We start from the raw sequence: 21,152 nt of genomic DNA, 5'->3' as shown, positions 1-21,152 counted from the left end.
GAAGATCAATAATCAATAAAATTGATCATCTTCTAGGAGAAAATTAAAAATAATATTAGGAATGAACGTAAAGATATTACGACAGAATGTTTATATATATTCCCACAAAGAAAACTCCCAAATCAGATCATGTAGATACATAAATTCTACCAAACATTTAAGAAAGAAATAATGTCAATTCTACGCAAACTTATCTAGAAAATATAGTGTAAAGAATGACTACTTCCCAAATGATTTTATGAACCAGGATTTCTCCAAAACCAAAATCAAATAATACTGCAAGAGAACAAAACTACAGACTAATGATATCCTACATAACACAGATACAAAACTTTAAAAGGAAAATAAGAGGTTAGCAGGGGTAATACAACAACATATATGAAAGGATAATACATCACCAATAAGTAGGGTTTATCCTAGAATGCAATTTGATGTAATGCTCAAAAATTATTTCAAGTAATTGACCATAATAGCAAACAAAATGAGAAAACTGTATGATCATCATAAATAAAAAAAAAACATTTAGCAAAGTCCAGCATTTATGCCTCATAAAGATTCTGAGCATACCAGGAGTAGAAAGGAACTTGTTCAACCTGATAAAGAACACTTACGAAAACCTACCACTAAGTCATACTTAATGATAAAATGCTGTATGTTTTTCCACCAAGATCAATCAAACAGTGCAAGAATGTCTGCTCTCATCACTTCTTTTCAACATTGTACTGGAGGTTTCATCCAGGGCAATAAGAAAAAGATGAAATAAAAGGCATCCAGATGAGAAAGTAAGAAGTAAAACAATATTCACAGACCATATAATCATTTAAAAAATGATATAGAAATATATAAATAATACATATAATATATATTATAAATAATATATAAATATATAAATGATATAGAAATATGTATAAAAAATGGAATAGAATCTACAAAGTAGCTTCTAGAACTAATAAGTGAGGCTATAATGTTTGCAGGATTCAAGATGCATGTACAAGATCAATTGGATTTCTATACCCTAGCAGCAGACAATTAGAACTTTTATAATAACAAAAAATATGGCATTCTTAAGGAAATGTGTATGACAAAAGATATGTAAATCCATGCATACTAAAAACTACAAAACTGATAAGAAAAACTAACAAAGACCTAAGTAAATGGGGAACTATACCATATTCAGGGATCAGGAGATTAAACAGTAGTTGCGATGCCAGTTCTCCCCAAGTTGATCTATAGATTCAGTGCAATCCCAAACAAAATCCATGGAAGCACTTTTTTTTGTAGAAATTGAAAAGCTCATTCTGAAATCACTGTGGATGTACAAAGAACCTGGAATAGTCAAACAACTTTAAAAAAGGAACATAAAATTTGAGAGCCAACAGCAGTTCTAAGACTTATACAACTATATTAATCAAAACATAGTGGCATTGGCATAAGAGTAGAAAAATAGCTTACTGGAACAGAATAGAAAGACCAGAATTAAATCTGCACATATATGGGCTGCTGATTTTTAACAAAGTTGAAAAGACAAATCAGTGAAGAAAGTATAGACTTCTCAATAAATGGTATTGGAATAATTGGACATCCATATGCCAACACATGAACTTCTATACTTCATATCATATGTAAAAACCTAAAAGTAATCATAGATCTAAATGTTAAAACGTAAAACTAGAACTGCTAGAAGGAATCGAGAAACTTTTGTGGTCTTGAATTCAGCAAAGCATTTTCAGGTATAACACGGAAAACATGATCCATAAAAGAAAATCTTGGTAAAGTAGACTATTAAAATTGAAAACTTCCATTCTTCTAGAGACGCTGTTAAGAGAATGACAAGAGAAACTGCAGATTAGAGATATTTGTAAAGTGTATATCTGATCAAGAATACAATTGTATCGAGAGGACATAAATAACTCAAAAGTCAGTAATAATAAAAACATGAGCCCAATAGATAAATGGACAAAAGATTTGAACAGACACTTCTCTAATGCTGATCGGGAAATTCCTGACCAACATCAGTGAGGAATCTATCACACGGGCCCTCTCCATCCTCCCTAAGGGAAGGTGACCCTGCCTGAATCAATTTTTCTCTTGTTAATAACTTCTTGTCCCACCCTATTTCCTAGGAATTTTGTAAAACTCCTTGGAGCTCTCCTCTACTTGATAGATGGGATGCTGCCCAACCTGTGAATCTTGCTTAATAAAGTCACTTGGAGCTTCAAAAACAAACAAAAAACAAAAACCAGACACTTCACCAAAGAATGATGAAAATTCAAAAGACTGACTGTAAGAAGGGTGATGAGGATATGGATCACTGAAATTCTCATACCCTGCTGGTTTCAATATAAAATGGAACAGCTTCTTTGGAAAACAGTTTGGCAGTTACCTAAAAGTTTAAATTTATTACCACCATAGAATTCAGTCATTACACTGCTAGGTATTTATCTGAGGGGGGTGCAAATCATATCAATACTTGTATATGAACCTTAATGGCAACTTTATTTATAAAAGCCAAAAACTGTAAACAATCCAAATGTCTATTAACAGGTGGATGTGTAAACAAATTCTGATATATCTGTACAAAGGAATACTACTCTAAGAAGAATGAACTATAGATATACACATTAACAAGGAATCTCAAACTAATTATTGTGAATGAAAGGGATGAGACAAAAAAAAAACTATATAATTCAGTTTACATAAAACTATAGAAAATTTAAATCTGTAGTGATAGAAAACAGACCAGCATTTGTATGTAAGAGGGACTTTTTGGGAGTAATGGATATGTTCATTATCTTGATTGTGGTGATGGTATTACAGTAAAGTATTTATGATTTTTACCAGAAAATGAATTTGAAATACAATAAACATTGATTATTAGTAAAAAGTAAAAAGATTTACTAATAAATGTAGATGTTAAGTTTGCTTTTTTGCTAATGCATACTTTTTTTTTTTTTTTTTAACTTCAGGGTCTTGCCTATTTGCATACTAAGGGCAAAATGCATAGAGATATCAAAGTAAGTTCATTTAGTATGCTTAAATTAATAATTGTATTGGAAGGAGTTTTATGATGCTAATTCAATAGTATTTATATTTATATTTTTGTTTTAGGGTGCAAATATTTTATTGACAGATCATGGTGATGTAAAATTAGGTATGTTATTTCAAGTTCCTCAAATTTTTTCCCAAAAAGATTGAATAAAATTAATTTTAAATGAGAATTAACATTGTACAAGCTTAATATTCATATCAAGAACCTCAGTAATATTCATGTTTGAGCCACTAATTATACTGCTAAGACTCTTAAGGAAGTTAATCCTAAAGAAAAAAAAATCTATATTCATAGAATTATTAATTATACATTATAACAGAAAAAAGTACAAACGTAGGGCTAGCAATAGAAAAAACTTAAACTAGGGGACCTGGGTGGCTCAGTTGGTTAAGCATCTGACTCTTGATTTCGGCTCAGGTCATGATCTCAGGGTCCTGGGAAGTAGCCCCACAAAGGGGTTGGCACTCAACGTGGAGCCTCCTTGTCCATCTCCCTCTGTTCCTCTGTGTGCTTGCTGGCTCTCTCTCCTTCTGTCTCTCTTTGTGTCTCTCTCTCATAAGTAAATTATAAAAATCTTTAAAAAAAAAAAAAAAAAGAAAAGAAAAACTGTTAAACTATAATAAATCCACTTATGGAACATTATTCAGTCATCAACATTAATAGTTAAGGAGAATAATAGTTGATTCCCTGAGGTGTTAAATGATAAAAATGAACTATAAATATATTTAGTTTTTTACAGTCATGTGTAACAACGATTTAAAAATTATAGAGAAAAAAAAGACTTTCTTTAATAGCACCAAAATACTACCCTAGTTCTATTAGAGTAAAAGGCATCTAGGTGGGTGGTTTATTTTTTTATCTTTTTTTCCCTAATTAACTTCAGTGTGTTTATAATTAATTTTTTATTAATTTGGTTCTTTATAAAGTATGTTTCATTCTGGTAAAGTGCCAAAAAATGATTTTCCTTTAATGAATGTTATAAACCAAGCAAGAAAATATTTAGGTACTCAATTTACATAAATTTCCTTAGCATTACTACTGCCATGCCTAAGGGTAAAATTAATGCCATTTTCTTACAGTAATGCCATGCCTTAGGGTGAAATTTAGAAATGTGGGTAACTTTATTGAAAGAACTAAAATTTTTATTCAATCTTTTTCCTAGCTGACTTTGGCGTGGCTGCAAAAATAACAGCCACCATTGCAAAGAGAAAATCTTTCATTGGCACTCCCTACTGGTAAGATATTTTATGATTAGATTTTGTGGGTTTTCATTTCTTCAGAGTTGGTGATCAGCATAGATACTTAGTGATACAGTTGATAGTTTAAAGTCTGGAAATTTGCATGCTCCTTCATATTGTCATTCTTGTGATTGGGTTAGGGAACTTTGATACCCGTTTTTATTGTCCAGCTTTCCCTGTGTTAAAGTGCTAATAATTCCTTTTGTCCCTGGAGTTTTATATTAAGAGGACTCATAACTATGAGATTTAAAAAAAAAAAAGACTCTTATTTATAATCTCTTGTCATTTTATTAGCCTGCTTTTGGTATTGATTCTCTTTTAATCCAGGACTTCACTTTCTGGTTGTTTAAAATTCATGCATCTTACTAAGTACTGACAAAATGATCTTTCTAAAACACTGCTTTCATCAATGAAGATAGATAATTGAAATATAATGCAAAAGCTAGTAATAAGCCTTAATATATAAAATAATTTAGTGAACATTATAAAATGGTGACAGTTAAAATTTGTATGAAAGGTTGGATTTTTAAATATGCAGTGTTTGGGTAACTTACTATTTGGAAAGAAATTTAAAGTCGCTCCATACCTCTTACCTAATGCCAAAATAAATTGTATATGGAAATAGTTAAATATAAAAGTGAAACCAAATGAACTATCAGTGACTATCTCCTTTAAAAGTTGAGTAAGCCAGGGTAGGCTTACACCCACACAGGGTGCCTGTGTGGCTTAATCAGTTAAGCATCCAACTCCTGGTTTCAGCTCAGGTCATGATCTCTGGGTTGTGAGAGTGAGCCCTTCATAGGGCTCTGTGCTTAGCATAGAATTTGCTTCAGATTCTCTCCCTCTCCCTCTGTCCCTTTTCCTGCTCCCTCACTCTCTTGCTCTAAAATAAAATAAATAAAATCTTAAAAAAAAAAAAAAGAGTAAAGCTTTCTGGGCATAAAAGCATAAAACATTAAAGGGAAAAATTGATAGATTTAACTACATGAAAATTTAAAGTTGAACACTAGGTTGAACAAAAGTGAACGGCAAGTAACAAATCAGGAAATATCCACTAAAATATGACAAAATAGGGGCATCTGGCTGGCTCAATTGGTTAAGCCTCTGCCTTTGGCTCAGGTCATGATCCCAGGGTCCGGGGATCAAGCCCCACGTCTCACTCCCTGCTCAGTAGGAAGTCTGCTTCTCTCTCTCCCTCTGACCCCTCCCATCCCCCTGCTTGTGCTCTTTCTCACAAATAAATAAATCAAAAAAAAAATTTTTAATGACAAAATAGGTTCTAATATCTTTAATATGTAAGTTCTTAATAAATCAGTAGAATATTTCATTAGGAGCAGAGTTATTAAAATAATACATATGTCATGAAGTACGAAAATTGTTTCCCCTAATGATGACCAAAAATGTGAATTAATCAAACAACACCATTCTTTTCCACTGAATTGGAAAATATTTGGAATCACAGGTAATGCCTGTCACTGTCACTAAATATTTGACAGTGAAAGTGGAAATTGTTAGAACAATTTTGAAGGATAATTTGGCAATAATGTTTTTTCAGAAACCTTTAACAGTGTTAATGTTTTTTAGTCTGAATCCTGCTTATAGTAATTTATCAGAGAGACACAGATTATTATATGAAGAACTTTATCACTGTACTTTAATAATGAAAAACTGAGGGAAAGTATGCATGTGTAAGAAGAATTAGTTAAGGAAATTATGTACGTTTATTCAGATCTATGGAGTAAATTGCTGGTATTAAAAATCCTATTGTAAAAGGTGAATGGTCAGTGGATAAGTTCATGATATATTATTATTCAAAAAAGCAAGATTAAAAATAACATGTAAGAGGGGCACCTGGGTGGCTCAGTGGGTTAAGCCTCTGCCTTCGGCTCAGGTCATGATCTCAGGGTTCTGGGATTGAGCCCCACATCGGGCTCTCTGCTCAGCAGGGAGCCTGCTTCCCCCTCTCTCTCTCTGCCTGCCTCTCTGCCTACTTGTAATCTCTGTCTGTCAAATAAATACATAAAATCTTTAAAAAAAAATAACATGTAAGATTAAAAGTCGCATAGTGCCATGTTATAGAAGATACATGTGTGAGTAAAACTTATGGATGTAAATAAGTGAAAGGGTGGCTGTCTTTGAGTAGGATAATGTGTGACTTGTTTTCTTCCATATAGTCTAAATTCTCTTTGTCAACACATACCAATTATAACAACAGGAAAAATAAAGGCCCACTAAATATCACTTAAGTGAAAATTGAAAGAAAACATAGTGAAGTTAGATTATGCCTATTTCCTTCCTCAGACTCTTTCTGTGATTGTCCTTCCCTGTGAACATTCTTCTCTAGTCAAAATTTGTTTTTTGTACCCTGATTATATTAAGTATTATTACCTCCCTAGTATATCCATCTGCTCTGTTTATCTTTAAGTCCTGCCCTGTCTTAAAAGTGGTGCATACTGTGCCTTTCTTCACACATGGTAGACCGAGCAGTCATAGCTTGGCTTCCCACTGCGCCAGGAAGTGCAACACTCCTGGTCGACTTGGTGCTACACTTAACCTACCACTACTGATTCTGCTGGGCAGAAGAGCTGAAACCCATATGCTTTCTTAGGGTTCCAGCTCAACTTCTGTGATACTTGCATTTCGTCATTTTGTTCCACAGTAGTCATTATTTTCTTCTCTTTACTTCTATATCCATTCTTATGTACATAGTACTTCATACAGCAGGTACATCTACATATTAACATTTTTAGTGTATGTATTTTATATCCCTAAACCCCTTTAAGTTGAGAGACATTGTTCTATGTAACTTTTTGTAATCTAAATACATGTAGAGGGAACTTCCAGGGGCACCTGGGTGGCTCAGTCAGTTAAGTGTCTGCCTTCAACTAAGGTCATGATCTCAGGGTCCTGGGATCATGCCCTACATTGGGCCCCCTGCTTGGCAGAAAGTCTGCTTCTCCCTCTCCCTCTGCTCCTCTCCCTACTCATGCTCTCTCTCTCAAATAAATAAATAAACTCTTTTAAAAATAAATAAAAAATACAAGCAACTTCTACCTTGTGGATATTTAACATAAATTAGTTTTAAAATAGTAAAGAGTAAAAAAAGAGTATTTCTCCTGCTTAATATTTATACTTTATAACTTCAAATGCCATCATTATATATCACTGAATCCCAAACAATAACTACAACTCAGCTACTAAGTTCTATCTTAGATACATTCACAGTTATTTGATAATAGCTCTACTCCAATACCCACAAGCATTTCATACTCAGATCAATCTCTTCTGTCAACCATTTCATTCAGTCCCCTCTGCCCCTGCATTTGGAAAGCCCTTTATCTTTTTTCCCTTGTATTTTTTTTTTTAAAGATTTTATTTATTTGACAGAGAGAAACCACAAGTAGACGGAGAAGCAGGCAGAGAGAGAGGAAAGCAGACTCCCCCTGAGCAGAGAGCCTGATGCGGGACTTGATCCCAGGACACTGGGATCATGACCTGAGCCTAAGGCAGTGGCTCAACCCAATGAGCCACCCAGGCGCCCCTCCCTTGTATTTTTTAAGTAGGCTTCGAACTCATTCATCTGACTCTGTTTTTATCTCCCCTCGTGTCCTTCACATTGCCATGAATTTTAGATCAAGTTTACCCCCCAGAATTACCCTGTTTTCACAATAAAGTCTAAGCTTCCTTATATAATCAGTTAGGCCATTCATTATCTAGCTCCTCCCTCTGAGGTTTGTTTTACAAATACTTTTGAGACCCTCTCAAACTAGCTGTGGTGAACAACCAATTTTCTAAAATTCCCTGCTCATGATAGACTGAAGAAATTTTTTAAAAATAAGAAATGTATTACTAAAAAATGATCATGTTATTTGGACAAAAGTTAATACTCTCAATTTCTGTGCTTAACATAAACTCGTAACAAGCAGTTTATGGCTCCATGTAGGGCTGTAGATCATTGAATAGCACTGTCCTATCACCTTTCCAGGTGTTCTGTGCTATCTCCCTGCATTTGCACTTGTTTCCTCTGACTAAAATGTTGAGGCTCTTTACCCTGCCTTAGCTCCCTGCTGATTCATTCTCACCTCCTTTGGGAACATTTCTGACCATTATAGAGATTTAGGTATTCTTTTCCTGTATTATATGACAAGATTCACAAAACAGAAGCTAAAGACCAACACAAATTTTCCTCAGAGCACGATTCTTCAGAGAAGACCCCAAGATTTTTAAATACTGAATTTTAAAAGAGTATACCTATATATATACTTTCTTTACTAAGTCTTTCCTAGTAAACATCTGTCAGCCTCTTTCCCTCTAGTTCAGTGAATCTAACAAAAAATAGCAGATTTCCTATCACTTTTAAAAACTAAAGATGTTATATTCACTGATTCCCTCTAGGATGGCCCCAGAAGTTGCAGCAGTAGAAAAGAATGGTGGCTACAACCAGCTCTGTGATATCTGGGCAGTGGGAATAACAGCGATTGAACTTGGAGAACTCCAACCACCTATGTTTGATCTCCATCCAATGAGGTGTTCTTACTGTCTGCAATTATATAGTTATTAATAAAGTCTTTGAGGAGAATGAAATATTGATAACCTGGGTGTTCCCAGCTCATTTTCAAATATGTCAAAAATAGTAAAGGTGTTGTAAGGGACCTAGGGGTAATAATTGCACCTAACATTTGCTCTCTTTTATTGCTGTTCCTAAGGCAGCATGGGGTGAATTGTCAGTACTATTTGAAGATTTTTCGTAAAACAAATCTTTAATAATCATACTAGAACATGGCAGTTATCATTCAAAAAGCTATTTTAAGTCTTTACATTCATTCTTCCATCAGTTGAACCTGTTTCTTTTTCTGTTCTAAGCTGAATTATAGCCAAATGATAAAGGATGCAGATGAGATTTTTTTTCTATTCTTTTTTTATTTTGTTTACTTTTCTTTTGTCAAGGGATAATGAAGAGGTAGCTTTGCTTAGCATAATTAGTATTTACATTATAGGACATATTGTCTCTCAGAAAAAATATTTGAGAGCGTTTGAAAGGATTTTTAGTACTTTGAAGGAAAATATAAATTGTGATAAAATTTGAACTGTTATATAGTATAAAATTGAAAAGAAAACAGAGTGGGGAAAGTGTTCTTCTAGCATGATGGATAGTAGATTAGTATATATTACATAAAGAATTCATTTAGTGACTCTATGGGCAAAAGATAGATTGTTTATGATGCAAAAGATACAAAGAAACTTGAAAAACTATTTGACCTCATAAGTAACTAAAGACACAAGGTAAAAGATATCTACTTTCAGCTGGAATGCCATTAAGTAGAGACCTTCAGGAAAATAATTTGATATTGTTGTTATGGACAATACAAATGTTTCATTGATTCTACTACTTGGAAAATTATACTTGGGAGATAATTCAAGAAAAGGAAAAGCTAAGAATTACCCATTTCAGGTTAATAAGGGAAGAAAACCTAAATGTCTAATAGCTGGTAAATTATGTGGTTTAAAAAAAATATTTTTTTTAGTTGGTGAATTATTAAGCAAATTCTTTTAGCTGTTAGTGGCAGCTATTACATATGTATAAACAAAAGCAACATGAAAAATTATTAGTGAAAAAGCAATGTAAAATTACCTAATATAATTATAATAATTGGTTAAATAAAAACTAAAGAACAGGATTTGAAATAATGTCTCAGGGTAGTAGTAATATAATCTTTATATAAGAATCATTTCATTTAAAAAAATAAAATATCTCTGATATTTAAAAAAGGACTAAGGAGTTTGCTTAGAAACCTGTAAAGGGTTTTGTAGAAAATATTGAAATAGAGCATTTTAGAATTTCCTTCTTAAATCTTCCATCCTTCTGCCCCCACAGCCCTAGAAAATGAGTCAAAGGTGAATTCATAGAGAAAGTCCTCTTGCATGTTGACTTCTACATCATTCATAATGAGAAAATGTGGAAAATTATTATCTGAAAGAGGGGAAAAGACTAGGAAATTCATATAATTTGCCTGTATGCCCAAAATAATTATAGAGACAAATCTTCCATTAAGCATACAACCTAATGTTAGAGTAATATATCATCTCTGTGTTACAGAATGATACATAATTATATATACATGTGTGCATAAGATACAATGCTAGTTATATACACTAACAGTATTATAATAAAACCCTTCTCTAACATTTGGTAGCTTTACCTTGTGAATAAGAGCTTGTTTGAAATTTAAATATCCTCTCTATACCTAGGAGAAATTTTCTATAAGATATCTGAAATATAAAAAATTTGATTTCCAGGGGTTCCTGGCTAGGTCAGTTGGTAGAGTATGGATTCTACATCTCGGGGTTGTAAATTAAAGCCCTGTGTTGGGTACAGAGATTACATACATACATACATACATACATATTTAAAACCACATTATTGGTAAACTTTAAAAAAATATCTTTTTTTAAAAAATTAATTTTCATATTCCATACCAGTTTTCATCAGTGCCTACATATTTAATAATTTGTATAAATGCATTACAGAATATTCATTCTGATTATTAGATGAAGTAATAAAAGTATTTCAGTATTGCTCTTTAACTGAAAATTTTATTCCAGGGCCCTCTTCTTAATGTCAAAAAGTAATTTTCAGCCTCCAAAACTAAAGGACAAAACAAAATGGTAAGTTAATGAATGTATAGATAGATTTATAGAATTTTATAGATGAAAAGGAGACAGGTTCAGTTCCCTTATCTTATAGACAATGAAACTGAAGCCCAGAGATATTAAACAGTTTTCCTGAAGTTATGTATCTCATTTACTTGCAGAGCTGTGGCAAGGATATAGGTTTATTTTCTTGATAATTCCAGTTCCTTAGAAACTTAGAGTAATAAGAAATAGGAACAAATCCACATCACCGTGTCAATGCAAAAGATTTTATGATCATCTCTGGTAAAACTCTAATCATTTTTTTAGTTTTTTAGAAGCTTGGGTAAGAAGTGTGGTGAGGAAACCATTAGAGATGAATAGATTAAAATTTTGGAGATTCGGGGTGCTTGGGTGGCTCAGTCATTAAGCATCTGCTTTCGGTTCAGGTCATGATCCCAACTTCCTGGGATCAAGCCCCGCATCAGGCTCCTTGCTTGACAGGAAGTCTTCTTCTCCCTCTCTCACTCCCCCTGCTTGTGTTCCCTCTTTTGCTGTCTCTCTCTGTCAAATAAATAAAATCTTTACAAAAAAATAAAAAATTAAAATAAAATTTTGGAGATTCATATCTTTGCCTTGGATCCTATTCTGTTAATGAATGACATGTTGACTTTTATGGAAGGTAATATGAAAAGGTTTCTCAAGTACCACGACATTTATCACTGTTGACTTTTTCTGCCTTCCTTACCTAATATTCAAAAACATTATTATTTATTTTCTAATTTATTTTCCTAATTTCTTTTTTCTCTTACTAGTAAAGCAGTTTGCCTCTTTTTTTAAATTTAATTTTATTTTTTCAGTGTTCCAAGATTCATTGTTTATGTACCACACCCAGTGCTCCATGCAATTCATGCCCTCCTTAATACCCACCACCAGACTCACCCATCCCCCCACCACCCTCCCCTCCAAAACCCTCAGTTTGTTTCTCCAGAGTCCACAGTCTCTCATGCTTCATCTCCCCCTCCAATTTACCCCAATTCACTTTTCCTTTCCTTCTCCTAATGTCCTCCTTGTTATCCCTAATGCTCCACAAGTGAGTGAAACCATATGATAATTGACTTTGTCTGTTTGCCTCTTCTTAAAGTCCATCAAGACATCTTTAATTGGATGATAAAAATTGAAAATTATTTTCTGGTAATGTTTTTGCCATGCATGTAATAAAAGAGACCATGCAAATAAAAGTTTCCAAGTTCCTAAATTCAGAATTCTTCATCTAGATTTAATGGATCTCTTATTGGGAGAGGCCCATGGGCTCCCCAAATTCTGTGTGTATATTCATTCTTCTAGGAAGACAGTCCATATCTTGTTTCAGATTCTAAGAGGCCTATCCCCAAAAGAGGTTCTAAGCTACTGTTTTGTGTTTTATTGGCCCGTCTATGTACATAAAGTATTACTTAGAATCCAGGCCATTCTGGGGATGATGCCAGGAGCAAAGGGAAAATTCCACTGGAAATAAAGGAGTTTATATCCTACTGTAGCTCTATTCTTTTGTGGTGATAAGGGTTTCTTCCTAATCCTTTTTACCCTAGGCTCCTAAGCAACTGGAACTGGAGGACTTTATGGCAGTTATGACTGGATATTCATTCAGGAATGAATGACTACTAGCTCTCACAGCTGAATTCAGTCAAATTCCAGAGCAGTTGCTGCCTTTGGAGTACCTTTGCCAGTCTCAGGGTACTCTCTGATTAAGTTATTCCTACCACAAGTCACCAAATATAATGCAGTGGTTTGATTTCTTGGCTAGAGAACTGCTACGTAGTTCTTCTTATTCCCAAGAAATTCAGTGACCCTATAAGGGTTTAGATAATCTTTTACATTACCCCCATATCTCCATGCCATTCTTTTGGTATAGGAAAATTTATATATGAGATAAATTTAACCAATGAGAAAATGCCATTTTGATTCCTAAGTGGCACCTAGATACAAGACATAGCTGCCCATTTCTAATTTTTTGTGTATTTTTTAGAGGTTATGTGTTACTGTTTTGCTAACTAATTTCATTTTACTTATAGAGGAACCTGATACCTGTTTTCAAGGAATATACTGTGCTTTGGGTTTTGTCTTTTGTCTTATATTGAGCTAAGAGGCCTAAGAGAAAAATCATGTGTTTCAGACTTTCAAACTTCTTATAAATTAGTTTTATGTAGTAATACCAAAAAACTAATATTAGTGAAATATTTTTGTACATGTCTTTTTTTGTTTGAAGGTCATCAACATTCCATAATTTTGTCAAAATAGCACTAACCAAAAACCCCAAAAAAAGACCAACTGCCGAAAGACTTCTGACTGTAAGTCAATTTAAATTGTAGAAGAATTTTCTGTAGTCATGCAGTAAGTAGGCATATCACTTGAATAAAAGTATTTAGGATTTTTAATATAAAAATTTAGTGATCTCTTACTGCAGGGTTAGCAAACTTTCTGAGAAAAGTTAGATAGTAAATGTCTTAGGCTTTGGGATCACAGTCTCTGTTGCAACTTCTAAATTTTGTCATTGAAGCACAAAAGCAACCATAAACAGTATACTCGAATGGGTTTGGCTTTAATACTCAACACTTGATTTACAAAAAGAGTCAGTGCCCCAGATTTTGCCCATTGGCTTTAGTTTGCCAACCCCTGCCTTTAAAAAAAAAAAACTCTTTAAAATGTTGCTGTTGTCTTCCTTGGTTTTTTATGTAAATTTATAGAATGCTCTGTGTGTATTTGTAAAATACTTTTATATTAGAAAAAGTCAATGATTACAGCTGTTTAAGGAAACTATTTAAATGTCAAAATTGAATTGTGTATCTTTGTACATTTATACAACGTTACTGAATTAAATGTTTGCAAATTCAGAATAGATATGCTTTTTTCTTACTGTGATAGGGACTGTATCTCAGTATTCATTTGCATATATATCACCATAGTGATATGAGTAATGTCTAGTTGTTATAGCCAAGGTTGTACTTTTGCAACCTAATGTAGGTTAGATAACTTTATTTAGAAAATTATTCATGTTATAAACTTACTCCACAAGGGTGCTTTAGTTTGATAATATATAATTATGGTTTCTCTGATTAATGTTTTTACTAATACGTTCTCTAATTTATTTGTATTAGTAGGCTCCCATATGCTTGTTTCTGATAGTTACTGAATGAAAAATTACAAGTAATATTTTCTATAAACAATGATGTAAAAGCATACTCATGAAATTCTGTTTTGTTTTGTTTTGACTTAGCATACCTTTGTAGGGCAGCCAGGTCTCTCTAGGGCCCTAGCAGTCGAACTGTTGGACAAAGTGAATAATCCAGACAACCATGCACATTACACTGAGGGAGATGATGATGACTTTGAGGTAAAGAGTGTTTGCATTTTGATATCTGAAAATACATGTTTAATATGGTCTGAGAGTTTATTTTCTAATTTACTCTTTTAGTTATAACAGATTTAGCCACAAAGAAATGTAAACTAAACTTATCCTGCATATAATTACCAGTTAATACTTTAAAAAATTTTGCAATATAACATAACTGGTTGACACTTTTTCTGGAAAGAACGAGGATTACTAGTCTAATTAAAACTACTTATATCGGGCGCCTGGGTGGCTCAGTGGGTTAAGCCGCTGCCTTCAGCTCAGGTCATGATCTCGGGGTCCTGGGATCGAGTCCCGCATCGGGCTCTCCCCTCAGCAGGGAGCCTGCTTCCCTCTTACCTCTATCTCCCTCTCTGCCTGCCTCTCCATCTGCTTGTGATATCTCTCTGTCAAATAAATAAATAAAATCTTTAAAAAAAAAAAAAAAAACTACTTATATCATTTTATTTTCCTAGTTGATTTGCCCAAGGTTATTAAGAGGTTTCCAAGATTAGAATCAGGTCTTTTTCCTCTCCCAGAAATCCAGAATGGCTTTCCCTTCTCCTTAGACCTCAGATTCTGGTGAGAGTCTGATCTCTCCCTGATGAGAAAGGACATCTGTAGAAGGAAATAAAAGGTTTTAGGAACAGTGCTCTGAACCAAAAGAACAAAAAGTTAGCCAGAGCACATGCACATGTGAATTTTCACAAAAGAAGCTCTCTAGAAATTCAGTTGGTCATTTTTTAGTTTCTCTGTTATACAGGTTATTAACAGAATACAAATGATTTTTAAAAATTAAATTGAGGTTCCCATAGAAATTTTATCCTTTCCAATACTTGTTGAAGACTGTTATGTTTTCTATTATTACATTTAGAGCTAGTCCTATGTTTTCTTTCTCCGAAAATACTGTAAAACCTTTTTGAATATATTCTATTTAACAAGAAAACTTGTAAATCAGGAATGTGGGACTTCCTGCCCATTGGCAGGAACCTACTTAAGCTTGTATAAAACAGACCTGTGGGGGCACCTGGGTGGCTCAGTGGGTTAAGCCTCTGCAATTGGCTCAGGTCATGGGTCATGATCTCAGGGTCCTGGGATCAAGCCCCGCATCGGGCTCCTTGCTCAGCAGGGAGCCTCCTCCCCCGACCCCACCCCTCTGTCTGCCTCTCTGCCTACTTGTAATCTTTCTCTTTCTCTCTCTCTCTGTCAAATAAATAAATAAAATCTTAAAAAAAAAAAAAAACAGCTTTAAAAACAGAGCTGTGTTTTTTTCACCAGAGTTTCTTCCTCTCCTTTTAGGATTTCTTTTTATTTCTGTGCTTCTCTGAATTTATCAGATATCTCTTTATGCCTTTATTTCCTTTTATATCTCTACCTTCACTCTGGCAAGACTATAGAACCAAACATTTTGTTTTTATTTATTGAAGTAAATGTTCTGCTTTATGTTCTTAAGTTTTGAATTATTCCATGTAAGTATCATAATAACTACTAGCACTCTTTGGGTAGTCATTGTGTGCCAAGTATTAGACCAGATAATTTTCACGTTAATTCATCTAATACTCAGAACAGTCCTTTGCAACAGATTCTATTACTGCCCACATTTTATAAATGAGGGAATAAAGGAGAAAGAATAGAAGTAATTTGCCCAAGATCAAGCCTATCATTTAATTAATATGACACTATTTCTATGTATGTATTTAATAGAAATACTCAATTAAATAATATTTGAAAATTAATCTTTAAAAATTAATCATTGCCTAGTGTATAGCATAGTCTTACCCTTGTCATTAGGTAACTGATGAATATTTTGTTGAGTGTTAAATGAACTTTTAGTTGAAAATATTGAATAAGCTGGCCATTCATAGATTTTTTTTTACGTTAACCATCATTTGCAGACTTGTAATAATTAATATATTAATCCCTTAAAAATTAAAAATTATTAAAATTGTTGCAGCTTAAATGTGGTATTGGTATTACTTGATTCCCCAATTTGTCTTTCATTTGTTATATAAATTACCAGACACTCTTTTTATTCCCCACATTATTTTGCTGGACTTCCCAGATCCACTCTACCTCCTGGGTTCTCCATTTCTGTTTAATGATAAAACCTTATTTTTCAGTTCATGAAATCTCTGTGCCAGGTAGTTCGGAACACTATGGTGTATGAGATTCACCGTATCCCTGCCTTCAAAGAACTTATGGTCCAGTCTTAAAGGAAACTCAGAAATGCCAACAAATAATTTACAAGTATGGTAGCAGTTATGGAATGGGAAATACAGTGTGCCGTGGAGGCAAATTTTAGGAACAGGAAAGGACTTGCTGTAGAAGTGATATGTAAGTTGAAAGCTGAAGGAGAAATCAGAATTAGAGGAAGAGAACAGGCAGAATTGTTCTGAGCAGAGGGAATAATAGCATGCTAGAAAGCCCGGTGATAAAAACAAAGGCTACATACTTGAGGAGCTACAGAAAGGTTAGTCTGATTTGTGTAGGAAATAAGGAAGAAGAATGGTGGGAGGTGAAATTATGGAGCTAAACACGGCCATTTCAAACCATGTTAAAAATTCGGGGCTTTATCTAGTGGTAGAAACCATTTAATGGTGAGGGAGTGACCTAATTGTATGTGCGTTTTTAGAAGATCTCTATGACCTCAGAATGGTGATTCCATTTCTGAAAATCCTTTAAGAGGCTGCTGAGGTCATCCAGGATGGAGATGGTGGTGTTTTAGACTAGGAATGTAGAGCAAGAATGAAGAAAAGTAGACTAATTCAGGAATTCTTTGTGAGAGTTGAAAATTGGATGAAGACATGAGGGTAGAGGATGAATAAAGATTACTGCTAGGTTTTGATTTGAATGCCTAAAGAGGTATAAAAGTGCCTCATTTATTGAGGTAGGAACACTAGAGTAAAATCTGGTATGGGAAGAAAAGGAGCTCGATTTTATATATAATAATTTTGATGTTGCACAAAACTTCCAAATGGAGAGATCTCATAAGGAATTAGATATGTGGTTGTACCTTGGGGAGAAAAGTTTGGACTACAGATATAAATTTGAAAGTCATTAAGTATAGAAGTAGGGGCGCCCGGGTGGCTCAGTGTGTTAAGTGTTTGCCTTTGGTTCAGGTCATGATCCCAGGGTCCTAGGATCAAGCCCCGCATTGGGCTCTCTACTTAGCGGGGAGCCTGCTTCCCTCTCCCCCTCTGCCTGCCTCTCTGCCTACTTGTGATCTCTCTCTGTCAAATAAATGAATAAAATTTTTTAAAAAGTATAGAAGTAGTTAGTACCTTAAGGAGTAAATGTGAATACTCAAGGGAAGCATGTAGAATGAGAAAAGAAGAGGGCCTAAGATAGCATCCTGAGATTTATTCCAAAATTTAAGAATCAAGTAGGCGAGGAGACACGTGGATGGCAGTCAGTTAAGTGTCTGACTCTTGGTTTCAGTCAAGCCCTGTGTCAGGCTCTACACTCAGCGTGGAGTCTGCTTAAGATTCTCATTCTCTCTCTTTCTGTCCCTACCCCCTGTGCCCTCTCTCTCCTCTCACCTCCCTCTCTAAAATAAATAAATAAATCTTAAAAAAAAAAAAAAAAAGAATCAAGTAGGCTAGGAGGAATGGCAAAGGATTGATTAAGATCGTTAAAAGAAGGAAGGAAAGTTTTAATAAGAATATTGCCTAGAAGATAAGTTAACTCTTTGGATTTTAGGTGGTGATATGCTTGGTTACTTTTTTAAAAGGATAATACTCAAATTATCAAGGTAAAGATAGATTGGAGTGGTTTGGAAGATAAGTATAGCAATACATTTATGCAATTTAGTTGTGAAAGGGAGAGGTAAGATGAACAGTAGCTAGAGGAGATTGAGTTGGTAGGGATTTATTTAATTAGTTATTGTTTAAGTGGGGAAGGTAATTTTTAATAGCATTAAATGCTTATGAAAAGGGTCCAATAGATAGAGATGAGAAAGATTTAAGAGGAACAAGATGAATAGGCAAAGTCTCTGAGAAAGGAGGAGAGGCTGGGATCTACATTATGAGACACTTGATCTTAGGTATGAAGCACTTCTTCGCCTGCATAAGAGGAGGAGGATAGTTGAGATTATTGCCAGAAGATATTTTTTCTTTTATGAATCCAGTTTTTTCTGTGAGGTAAATGGCAAGGTCATCTTTTGAAAGTCTGAGGGAAAGTGATTGGGTTTGGAGAGTATGGAGAAAAGGTGTGAAATAGTAATTAAGGAGAAGGGTTGGGTTAAATGATTAGGCAAGTATTTGTGGGCAAAGTTGAAGCCTCAGATGAGATAAATTTTCAGTGTGGTTTGCTCAGTGACTTTCCTCCAGAAAGAAAACACAAAGGTAGCTTAATTCATCCAAAGTTGTCATTCTGGCATGCCAGAGTACTGAAGGGCAGTGGGGCAAAGGGCATTTAGGATATTGGCAAGAAATTGCTTGAAATTGTAGACCACCAGATAAAACTGGATAGGAAGAAGAGTGAAGATAAGAGAAACGCTGATCGGGGATAACAAGGTAATGAGTCAAATGGACTTGGAATTCCAATGTGAACATGAAATAGCATAATGGGAGTAAATGAGAGTGAGCTCAAAGGCTGAAAAGTTTGGAGCATAGCATGAGTTTGAGTATCAGAGCTGATGGCAAGGTCCAGGTGGTGATCTTAGGACTTGAGAGTGTATTGAAGTCTGGAAGAGTGAGATGAGGTCAGAAAACATAAGTCCCAAACAGTGGGCTGTTGAAGTCCCTTGGTATGACGGTGGGTCTTGAAGTAGAGGAGAAAACATATGAGCCACTGGCCTTCATCAGTGAATGAGAATGAGTCATTAGAAATTTGATAGTTGGCAGTTGAGCTGAAGGCATAGTTTCAGAGGATCAGGAGTTTATGCAAAAGGGTATAAAGTAGCAATCTTCTCACTTGATTTACTACAGTATTCTTAATCTTCCTGCATCCAGTTATTTCTCCCCTCCGTACCTTCTTACATGCTTATCCAATTACCCTTAAATCTGACTCTGAAATACCACTCCTCTTTTGTAAAATCTCCAAAAAATTCCTTTGCCAAGAAAATAAAATTGAGAGCCTCAGCTGATATTTGGAGCCTTGCATGATCTGGCTCATTCCCAGTCTGTCTGTCTAGCTTTGTAATCTCTTCATTTAATCTTCACTGAAGCCAAATAATAACCAACTTCAGTTCCCCTGAATACAATTTCTTTTTCTTCTGCATTACTTGGTTGGTCTTGGCTCTGCTGTCTAGAATGCTTCCCACACTGCTGCACATTCAACGCCTACTATCCTTCAGGCCCAGATCAGATCACAGCTCTGTCATGAGGAACTCCTCTACCCTTGCAAGTGAAAGTCATTTCTTTTTCATCTGGGCATGAATAGTAGTCATCTTAACGAATGGCATTGACCATTTTCTAATCATATTATTTGTGCATCCTAACTGCCTCGATTACAAACTCCTTGAAGATAAGATTTCTCTCTTTATTTGCATCTTTTCAGTATTTTACACAGTATAAACATGGAATAAGTGAATAACTTTTAGAGTATCTTAGTGTTCATTTTATTATGTTTATCCTGTAATTTACTCTATTAGTAGGTAGTCATGTTTGTTAGTAGATGATCATTCAGTTAAAAAGAAAAATTTGACCTTTAACTTTATCACTGAAATTTTTTAAAGTGTGTGTATTATGCTTCTCTTCACAGCCCCATGCCATCATTCGTCATACAATTAGATCTACAAACAGGAATGCCAGAGCTGAACGGACAGCTTCAGAAATAAATTGTATGTGTTTGGTATACATTTTCAGTTGGTGGTTTTGGTGGGTTGAGCTGGGTATTTTTGTGGGTCCTTTTGGAACAATAAAATTTCAGACTAATGGAAAGTACATGCTTTAACATAATCAGAATAAACAACTAAAATAGAGGTTGTTTCTCTGTTTTATAATGGAATTCTCTTGTTTTTTCATTAAATGGTTTTTATTTACTAATTACAAAGGCAATGTATATTCATTGTAGAAAATGTATAAGAGGAAAAAATAGAAAATTAACATTGCCCATCTCATCACCCAGTACCAACCCATAGATAATATTTTTGCTAAATTGCCTTCATGTTTTTCCATGACTAAATTTACTTAACATACAAGCATTTTTTTTTAAATGCTTCTTTAAATTTTCACTTCCTAGCCTAGCCTTTATAACCAGTAAAGGTTGTGTCCTTTTTCACTGAGGTCATATATTGTAACTGAATAATTTCCTGTTGTTGGACATTTGGGTTGGTTTTGGGTTTTTTAGTCAAGTTAATAGGGGAGATTAATCTTTTCTAAAATATATACTTAAAAGGGGAAATTGATGTTTATTTAATAAATTAATCATTGACAAATATTTTGTATAAAGGATATTTGTCACTTTAGCCAGATTAATTTAGAAGAACAGATTTGCAAAGAAATTTTAGGTATGAGTATATTGACTTAAATGCATACTTTTTCAAAAGAGATTTTTAAAAGTTTACAGTAAAATAAGATAAAAATGTAATGAAGAGAATATATTAAGTATTTAGGCTAATTAAAGTTATTGCAGACGTGCATTTAGTTGAAGTTCTAGCTTTCTGGATACAGCTTTGGAAATATCTAGGTCAGTGGAGAGTTAGAATGTCCTTCCCATATCCATCAATTCAGTCAGGCCTTTTCTTAGTTAAACTGGTAATTTGAGATTTTATCTCTTTGTTAGCCTCAGATTGCTGATATTTCTAATGCTGTCTTCTTATATAATCCCAAGGGAGCTCTCTAGACTTCAAATACCATACAAAAAAGAAGCAAATTTGTTATTCCATTATAAAGCTATCTTCTTT

At 34.2% G+C, this 21,152-nt stretch overlaps 1 protein-coding gene across 5 annotated transcripts in view; it reads left to right on the top strand.

Annotated features, from left to right (window-relative positions):
• MAP4K5 (mitogen-activated protein kinase kinase kinase kinase 5) overlaps positions 1 to 21,152 on the top strand; it is a 109,264-nt gene that overhangs the window by 51,044 nt on the left and 37,068 nt on the right. For all 5 annotated transcript variants that reach the window (XM_045069292.1, XM_045069307.1, XM_013056028.2 and 2 more), the window contains exons 7-14: positions 2,967 to 3,014; positions 3,109 to 3,151; positions 4,212 to 4,284; positions 8,683 to 8,814; positions 10,891 to 10,953; positions 13,184 to 13,265; positions 14,192 to 14,308; positions 20,009 to 20,087. In XM_045069292.1, the coding sequence (XP_044925227.1) occupies positions 2,967 to 3,014; positions 3,109 to 3,151; positions 4,212 to 4,284; positions 8,683 to 8,814; positions 10,891 to 10,953; positions 13,184 to 13,265; positions 14,192 to 14,308; positions 20,009 to 20,087 (637 nt within the window). The remainder of the gene's footprint in view (positions 1 to 2,966; positions 3,015 to 3,108; positions 3,152 to 4,211; positions 4,285 to 8,682; positions 8,815 to 10,890; positions 10,954 to 13,183; positions 13,266 to 14,191; positions 14,309 to 20,008; positions 20,088 to 21,152) is intronic.

Source organism: Mustela putorius, unplaced genomic scaffold (genome assembly GCF_011764305.1).
Source record: "Mustela putorius furo isolate JIRA1106 unplaced genomic scaffold, ASM1176430v1.1 tig00000129_pilon_pilon_pilon, whole genome shotgun sequence".
NCBI lineage: Eukaryota > Metazoa > Chordata > Mammalia > Carnivora > Mustelidae > Mustela > Mustela putorius.
This window is presented reverse-complemented; position numbering and strand designations above follow the sequence as displayed.